Raw genomic sequence first — 9,382 nt, forward strand, 5'->3', positions numbered from 1 at the left:
CACACGAAGATAAACACCACACCCCTTGGGTAACTGTATCTTGGAAAGTGATTTCCCTCTTTAGACAGTCCTTACATGGGAAGAGTTTGGGATGAATTTGGCACTGGATTCAATTTGGAGAGGAAAACAAATCCTGCTAGGGAATTTCAGATTTGATTAATGAATGTGCCAATGCAGGGCAATCACTGTCATGTCTTCACCGCAGCCCCGCCTTTCCAACACCTGTTTTTGTTCAAACCAGATATTAACATTTTGTGTTGTTAACCTCTGCATTTTTCACTTTTTAACATCTTACTTCAGATGAATCAATTAATGTTCTAATGTGATGATAACTGAAAGCTTTTCATTAGCAAATGTTAGAATATGCAGTTAACTAAACAGACCTTGTGGGTCAGAGTGAACATGCTTCTGGTTCAAGCTAAGAAAGAAGAAATGCCTTTGGCATCTATCAGCTCTTCTCCACTTTCAGCCACTTTGCAGTCTTCATCTTGACCTGATCTCCTGTCTCATTCTGCCCTCAGCTAGATCAAACTCAGCTGTTCCTCGCTGCCACTAACATTTCACCATTAGAAATTCCATTATAACAAGAATTTAAATTAAAAAGTCATTTCTTCTGATTTAATCATCAAAATAAATGATCAAATACTATTTAAACCTGAAATTTTAACTGATAGTAGAGATTATGTCAAATGTAATTTTAACAGAAAATTACATTTGACATAAACTCAAATGTTTGAGTTTATGTGCTTACTCCACTGTCTCTGATACAAACTGGTCAGCACAGCTAAACTGGACTGACAGCTGATATTGATATTTTCACTTTGATCTGCTGTCATAGAACCTTAAGGTTTGTTTTATTTAAGTACCAGCTTGACCTCTTCATCATGGATCATAAACTCACCCAAACTTAATCCTTTTTGACAAAATGTTGCAAACACATTTATTTAAAAACAAAAATCATCTTGTAGAATTTTGGCTTTGTTTCACTCAAAATGCTAGAAATAATTATTTGTTTTCTTCATGATGCAAACCCAGAGGAAAGGTATTTCTTTTTTTTTTTATGAAGGATAAGGAGGTGTCTCAGATGTTCCTGTCACCAGCCTCTTTTTAATGCATGTGGAAGTGAGAATTAAAAGACGGTGGGTAAAATGGTGTTGGTCAGTCAGAGCCAGGCTGGCTCAAATTACACTGACTCTGACCGTGTCGAGTTTTAAATAGAGCAGTTTTCAACTCCTCCCTTTACAAATCACTCTATTTTGGGGATAACATGTAGGGGGTGGAGGGAAAAAAGAAGATGAGTTGTGGATCAGTGTCTTTGATTGGCAAAGAAGCTTTGTAATGGCTTTGTCAGCAGATTCTGAAATACTGGATTTGTGAGACATAATTTATTAAAACAGGTTTAGTTAATGTCACCATGCCCCATTCTATGTCAAAACTTTTTTTTTTAAATTTCTCATAGTCTAACAGTGTCTGTGGCAGTGCCACGAATTTGACTGAAATATTCATTACAACCCATGATAACATTACACATCAAATAATGATTTAGCCAGGGTAACCGAAGGCCTAAGAGTCATTAAAAACACATGGATTTATCCCCTTAGGACCATGGATGTGCAAATGGCTGTCTTCCCATTAGATCATAAAATGTCTCCGGTCCATGGCTCTAGGAATTAAATGTAGAATACTCACAAAGGGTAACTTTTATTAGATTAAAAAAATATACTATATGGCCAGTGTACACAAAAATTGATTTTATTAAATTTCTTTATATAATAAAATCAACTATATGTGTTGGATTCCACTGTTATTGACATCCAGTCTCTTTAAACCTTGTACATCTTTAGAGGAACACCATAGAAATCCAAGAATTGATCAATTGAAAGGACTAATGCAGACAAACAAGTACAGCTGGTCAAGACTCCTTACAATCATCAGTGTTAATTTTCTAAGAACATGAATCTCAACAAACTGCTGCAAAACTTTAACAAGAACTTACAGAGATACCTAACACAACAAGGATGCCAGACAATGACACTAAAACTAGAAACTACACACAGCTCAGTGTCTAAATGGGTAGTGCTCCCTCTTAAAGCAACTCATTGTCACCTAAACCTTCTTTTACAATGCAACTCACTTCAGTAAACCTGAACATTTGATCATAATGAAAAACCAAGTGTGGTCCACTTATTCCTCATACCCACCATCAACCACTCCCTCTTCCCCTGGTATCTTTACTTGTGGATAGCACACGCCTGCCCACAAGCATTTGCCCCTGTCAGTCAGTATGACTGCCCCCCTTCTTCTCAGCTTACTTCTTTTTCTGTCGTTCTCAGATTAGTCTTGTCTGTGCCTCCATCATAGACCAGTTACTGACGGCTCTCTGCTCAGAGTATTACGGCAGTCTTAATTCAGCTTACATTCTACACTGGACTAAAAGACACTGGGTGACTCCAGTTTCAAGCTTTCACTGGGATATTCTTTTCAGGACATTGGAGGAAGTATCTAGATCTAAACTGGATCTATAACCTCTGGACAGGACCTTAAATTTCTGGATGCTCAGTACTTGGGTCCATTAACGATTGTCCTGGTGAACGACTGTGTAACTCTGACTGGGGTTGAATCCTTCAGGCTGTGTGTGTTTTGGGTAGACAGGTACAAAAGCTGCAGTACTGGACTCCTGCAGTGATTCCAGGTTATTTCCACTTTAGTTGACTAAATTTTGGCTGCAAACATGGCCTCATTAAGAAGTTTGATCCTTGCAATGCTGCTTGCACTACTTTGCTCCTTCCACACCCCACTGGCACCCACTGCAAAGGCCCAAGATCTGCCATTCCACTCTGAGGAGGGTCTAATGGCTGATGATGACGACGATGATGACGATGATGACGATGATGATGATGACGATGACAACGATGACGACGATGATGACGATGACGACGATGACGACGATGACGACGATGACGACGATGACGACGACAATGACGACGATGATGATGATGACGATGATGACGACGACGATGATGATGACGACGATGATGACGACGATGATGACGATGATGATGACGATGATGATGACGACGATGATGATGACGACGACGATGATGACGACGACGATGACGACGACGATGATGATGACGACGACGATGATGATGACGACGATGATGACGACGATGATGACGATGATGATGACGATGACGATGATAGTCACGAAGGTCAGTCTGCGTAGAAGCTGCTGTTTGTGTTGACACATGCCTTTGTGTTTTTGCTTATATGTGTTTTTACTTTGACCTGCAGCACATTGCAGGTGGGTGCAACTGGAGCATCAGACACTGCTGACTTCTAAATTGTAGTCTACAATTTTTCCTGTCAGGAATTGACTGGTTTTTCAAATTGCAAATCCTGATTGAAGACATTTTACTCACTTTCCTCAACATATTGAAAGTTTGTCAGCAGTGGCTGATATTACAGTCAGTGATAAGATTACATTCAACTATTCACTAAAACAGTATGTTACAGGACTAAAATCAAAGGGGAGTGGCTAAGACCAGAATTAGTCCCTCCCTTTTCCATAACATTCTTACAACCTCATCATCTCTGTCGATTTGTATTATCTCATATCTCAGAGCTCATTGGTAATCAGTCCCTCCTCCACCCCTTTCAGCTGTTCATTTTCCTTGCTGTCTCTGACACTCTGTTCTCTTTCCCTGCTTAACTAGAGTTATGAGCAGTCTGGGGAAATTGAACTGGCCCATCTGAAGTCCAACTGTCCGAGGTCCTTCGTACAGTACGCTAGATATGAACTTGGGGACTGCAGAAGGAATGATTTGAGAGAGAGAGAGAAAGAACCAAAATCCAATTCCACAAGCCAAGCCCGTCTTGAAATTCAGTCATTGGGGGTCACTAGTCTGAGATCTTTTGATTTGTGTTTCATTTGAAAACATGGTTCATCCTTTCTCTTTTGTTTTGGATCAGACTGACATGTATCTGTGTCTTTATGTGAATCTGCAGAGAAAGAAAGAGAGACAGTGATATAGGGAGTGAGATGGGGGTGATAGACAGACAGACAGACAGACAGACAGACAGACAGACAGACAGAAGGAGAATAAAGCGCGAGGGGAGGTGCAGGAGGGCCAATACCTAAATTTATTTATTTACAAGTTTAATTACTGTCAGATCTTAAAGTTTCTCTCTTTCCCCATATCTTGTAGTCTCTTTCTTTCTCTGTGGAGCATTTGTACTGCTGACCATTAAGGAGGCATATAATGCACTGAATTTCATTTTCAACTCTGCTGTGTGCCCATGTCAAACTGCTAATTACAGGAAACAAGAACTTTGCTCAATATGTCTGTGTTCACTGTTCTGGCATACCTCATTTCATTTTCTAAAAAGCTGTTTTTCAGAATCAAGGCTTTCAAAGCATTAAGTTCAGTCTTTTTTCAGTGTAATGCTTTTAACCCTTGCTTTTAGGAGCATATTTTACACCGATTTATCTTCATCTAAACATTAAGGACAAGTGAGTTCAGAATATGAATTTATTTGTTGTAAAATGTTACCGCAGTATTTTTGAGGATGATTTTTCAGGAAATGAGTTTTTGGGAAAAGAGAGAAACAACAGTTCTGTTTCTTTTTTTTGTTTGTTTTTTTTATCAAATTGTAAAGAGATGTCAGGGTTGTCTGCTTTTTCTCTTCTTTGGTAAAGAAAAGATGTGATATGTTAAATATCATGTAGAAAACATGTCTGTCCATATTTCTTTAACCCTTGTTTCATTCATTCAATAAATCAAATGATCACAAACTGCTTCAGCGCAAATCCATTATCAAAGGGGCTTTGAATTTGGGCTGCATACCTGCATGGAGAGCATGATTCATCCCAGATCTGCACAAAAATCTATTTTGTCTGTGTGAGGACCAGGCTCATGGACACGGGACATCTGAGTCAGTAAGTATTGTTTTGACAATAATCTATAAGACATGAGCAGTAATTGGATAATTTTGCAGATTACAACAGTTCTAAATGTAGTGGATAGATAGATGATGGACAATGATTAATATCCATTTTTATTTCATACTGATATTAAGAAAGAACTGCAGAAATTACAGTTTTTGTGTTGAGAATTATATTACAATTGAAAATTGTGTCCAAGTTGTAACCATTTTACTCAATCTGTCAACCTCAAATGAGAGAAAATTTGTTAGAATGTTCAAAACTAACTCATGGACCATCAAGGAGCAAGTTTGTCACAAACTGAAAATTTCTGAAATACCTATGTCACTGTCAAAAGTTAAGGGAAATTTCATATTAACATGGACTGAGATCATACTGTGGGGAAAAAAAAGAAAATAAGCATCTTTAAGAAATCCCTGCCTGCTCATGTAGGCAATCCAAATGTCCTCTGAATATACGGTGTATAGTCAGTTGAGACAGAATTTTTGCTTTTCACCACAGTAACAAGGTCCATGACAGGAAGTTTGATAATGTACTGTTTTAAGGCAAGGGTGCATTTCATAAAGTGTATGAAATAAGCAAGAAGAAGGACTCTGAATTTGTCATCTTCCTTCCAAATCAACAGCTAGATAGTTAAAATTTGAGCATGGTTTTGGTATTCCAACAAACCAAAAGCATACTTTTTGCTTAAAATGCATGAGCTTTGATGAGTGCCTACATCCTGAATCAAAAGAATATCATTCAAGTCGGATGTTTTCTTCTATCTTTCAGATGATGATGATGAGCATGCTTATCACAAAGGCTCTCTGTGCTCATATTGTGAATTCTGCCAGGTATGTCTAAATAACAAAAATCATGTCAGTGTGGGACAATATATAGTAAATAATAAATAAATGTACAGGTATTTACATACCCTGCTGCTGCTTCCTAACTGCTGATCTTTCTTCCAGCACTGTGACAGCTGTAATAAATGTCCCTGTGAAGAAGGAGACAAATCTGAACACTGTGATGACTGCAAGGTGAGCAGACAGGCATATAATATTTGACTCTATTGACGCCAATGTCATATTTACACTTAAATCACAAAACTTCTTATTAAGAGTTAAATTCCATATTCATATTTATTCCTTAATACAAGCTTAATCAAGCAGACACACAATAAAAACATTAATTAATCATTTCCATAATACTTTTGTGCTGATTCTTCCTATATAAGTCACTTTTATAGTGGCTTATGCAAATTTACCATATCCATTGAACGTTTTAACATTTTGTCATTTTACAACCACATAGCTCAAAACATTTAAAAAGGATTATAGTTCAACAGAAAATAGTGCACAACCAGGGTAAAGAAAGTGAATATAAGATTCTCAGAGGTTTGAAACAAAAAATATCTTACAAGTGTCCAGTTACACCTGCAAAAATACAAAATCATACCAAGTAATTTTGGTCTAGATTGTAGGGAAAATATCTTAGTGCACTTGAAATAAGACAAAGCTAACTTACAAGTATTATAAGTGGAAAAATCTACCAAAGGAACAAATATTTCTGTCAATATTAATTCATTATTTATTCAAATAAGTTTTATATCTTGCTGAAAGTCTTCTTATGAGTTAGTTTTGTCTCATTTCAAGTTTACTAATACCATATTTTCTGACTATAAGCCGCTACTTTTTTCCCACGTTTGAACCATGCGGCTTATCTATCTGGTAGTACAGCAGGGAAATACACCTTGTTCCAAATTATTATGCAAATTGGATTTAAGTGTCAGAAAGATAAAAAAATTTGTTGTGCTATTAAATTTATAGATGATGTCAGGGCTCTTTGAATCACTATATTTAATTTCAGAGAGCTGGGTTGATTAGTTTGTCTGGTGAGCTCAATTAAAGGAAATCTACTTACCAAGGATGTTCCACATTATTAAGCAGGCCACAGGTTTCTAGCAATATCGGAAAGAGAAAGGATCTCTCTGCTGACAAAAATCATCAGATAGTGTAGTGCCGTATGACAAGGTATGAAAACATTAGATATTTAATAAAAACAAAAGCATTATTGTACTGTGAAGAGATTTGTGGCTGATTCAGAACAAAGATGGGTTTGTACAGATAAAGGCATAATGAGGAAGGTTTCTGTTAGACAAATTCATCGTATTAAGTGAGCAGCTGTTGCCCTTACAAAGCAGCAAGCAGTTATTTGAAGCTGCTGGTGCCTGTGGAAACTCAAGGTGGAGGAACCAGAGGCTTGTGGTGCATGAACCTACTATTCGGCCACCCCTAACCAGAGCTCACAAGCAGAAACGGTCGCAGTGGGCCCAGCCGTACATGAAGATTAATTTTCATACAGACTTGTTCACTGATGACTGCAGTGCAACCCTGGATGGTCCACATGGACGCAGTAGTGGATTGGTGGTGGTTGGCCACCACATCCCAATATGGCTGTGACGTCAGCAAGGAGGTGGTGGAGTAATTTTTTAGGCTGAAATCATGGGGAGAGAGCTGGTTGGCCCCTTTAGAGTCCCTAAAGGTGTGAAAATCACCTCAGCAAAGTAAATGGACTTTCTGACTGATCACTTTCTCTCATGGTTCAGAAAGAAGAGCCGTACCGTCTGTAGCAAAATCATCTTCATGCATGACAATGCACCATCTCATGCTGCAAGGAATACCACTGTGTCATTGGTTGCTATAGGCATGAAGGGGAGAAACTCATGGTGTGGTCACCATCCTCCTCTGACTTCAACCCTATTGAGAACCTTTGGAGTTTCCTCAAGCAGAAGATCAGAGGATGGAATGCAGTTCATATCAAATCAGCAGCTCTGGGAAGGTATTCTGACATCCTACAAAGAAATTCAATCAGAAACTATCCACAAACTCACAATTTCAATGGATGTAAGAATTGTGCAGGTGATATCAAAGAAGGGGTTCTATGTTAACATGTAACTCGGTCTGTTAAGATGTTTTTGATTGAAATAGCTTTTGATTTTAGTACATGTGACCACTTAATGCTGCACATTCAAAGAATAGCTGTTTACAGTTCTTTATAATCCATAAAATGTTTAGAAAATCTGTTGTGCATAAAATATCACTTACATAATAATTTGGAACACAATGTAAAGCCGCTGTACATAAACTCAGCGTGAACGAAACCATTGTTTGGCATTGGAGATGGAGGGCTGTGTCCTTAATAAATCCATCAGATTTATTGCAGCCCTCTGCTGTCCTCTGCTAAGTCCTTGTGAAAAGCCAAGAGCAGCGGAGATACCAGCGGCTTATAGCCTGGTCGCCTTATATAACTACGCTTCCAGTTTTTTTTTTTGTTTTGTTTTTTTTAAATTGTAGGTGTGGCTTATAGTATGGTTCGCTTTGTAGTCTGGAAAATACAATATATTTCACTATAAACTAGACCAAAAATACTTCATAAGAATGTTTGCTTTTGCATTGTAGAAGGCTTCTTATGATTATTGGTTATCTGTTATCTGAGTAATCTGAGTTATCTGTTATCTGTTATCTGTTATCTGAATAATTAGAAAACATATGAAAACATATGTAGACCGCACTCCTTGGTTGTTGTTTTTTTCTTTGTAAAATATTTTGTTCAACTTTACAAACATGCAATATTCTGTGTTGTTCTATGACTCAAAACGCCTATTTAATTTATTGTAAACTGAGGTTTGTGGGACATGACAAAATGGGACATGTTCATGGGCTGCTTATGCTTTTGGACCATACTTTTACATCATAGTGTGCAGGTATTCATATTTCTTGTTAGTACTGGATGTTCCAAAGATTAACATCTGCACACATAATTTCACAACAGAGACTGACAAAGAGAGAGAAACAAATTGAATGAGTGCAGGCTTTAAAAAAATAATTATAATACATTAGCTGTTGACTGTCTTGCTTCCCATGCATATCTTTGGGATCTGGGAGGAAAGTTTCAAACAAACACAGAGAGAAAACAGATGGTACCCATTGCAAAATCAGTCAGTCCTGTCTGTTCTTTCTTCCACAGATGTGCACTTACTGCAACATATGTCCTCTTTGTGAAACTGTTTGCAAGCCTGGTGAGTATTATATTAAAGAACAATTTGTTTCTGCTTAATTTATCTCCAAAATTCTATGACATTAGAAAAAGTTTAAGTAAAGCCTATTGAAAAAAATTTCATGTGAACAATTATGCATCAAGTCAAATGTGAAGCTCAAGAGCATTTGTAAAAGTGATGAATGTAATATTAACTTTGAGATATTTTGCATTTCAGCTCTTTCTTAGAGTGGCATGATGAAACAGCATTCAACTTCTTAATTTGAATGTAGTTCATTTGAGTTTATTTTTATAGGATCAATTTATAACATGTTGTTCCAAGGCACCTGATAAAAAAAAAGTTAATTCAATATAATCATACATTCCAATTAATTCTAAAATACTGTCAAGATCAGTTTG

General features: G+C 37.3%; 1 protein-coding gene across 1 annotated transcript; it reads left to right on the plus strand.

Moving 5' to 3' along the window:
* Positions 1–2,250: 2,250 nt before the first annotated feature.
* Positions 2,251–9,005, plus strand: LOC102222402 (prostatic spermine-binding protein-like; the record flags this gene model as incomplete). Its single annotated transcript, XM_023349258.1, has 4 exons — positions 2,251–3,212; positions 5,717–5,778; positions 5,896–5,964; positions 8,954–9,005. Coding segments are annotated over exons 1-4 (664 nt in total), but the record flags the coding sequence as incomplete, so codon positions are not given.
* Between the last annotated feature and the right edge of the window lie 377 nt (positions 9,006–9,382).

The sequence above is a fragment of the Xiphophorus maculatus genome, chromosome 16, assembly GCF_002775205.1.
Source record: "Xiphophorus maculatus strain JP 163 A chromosome 16, X_maculatus-5.0-male, whole genome shotgun sequence".
NCBI lineage: Eukaryota > Metazoa > Chordata > Actinopteri > Cyprinodontiformes > Poeciliidae > Xiphophorus > Xiphophorus maculatus.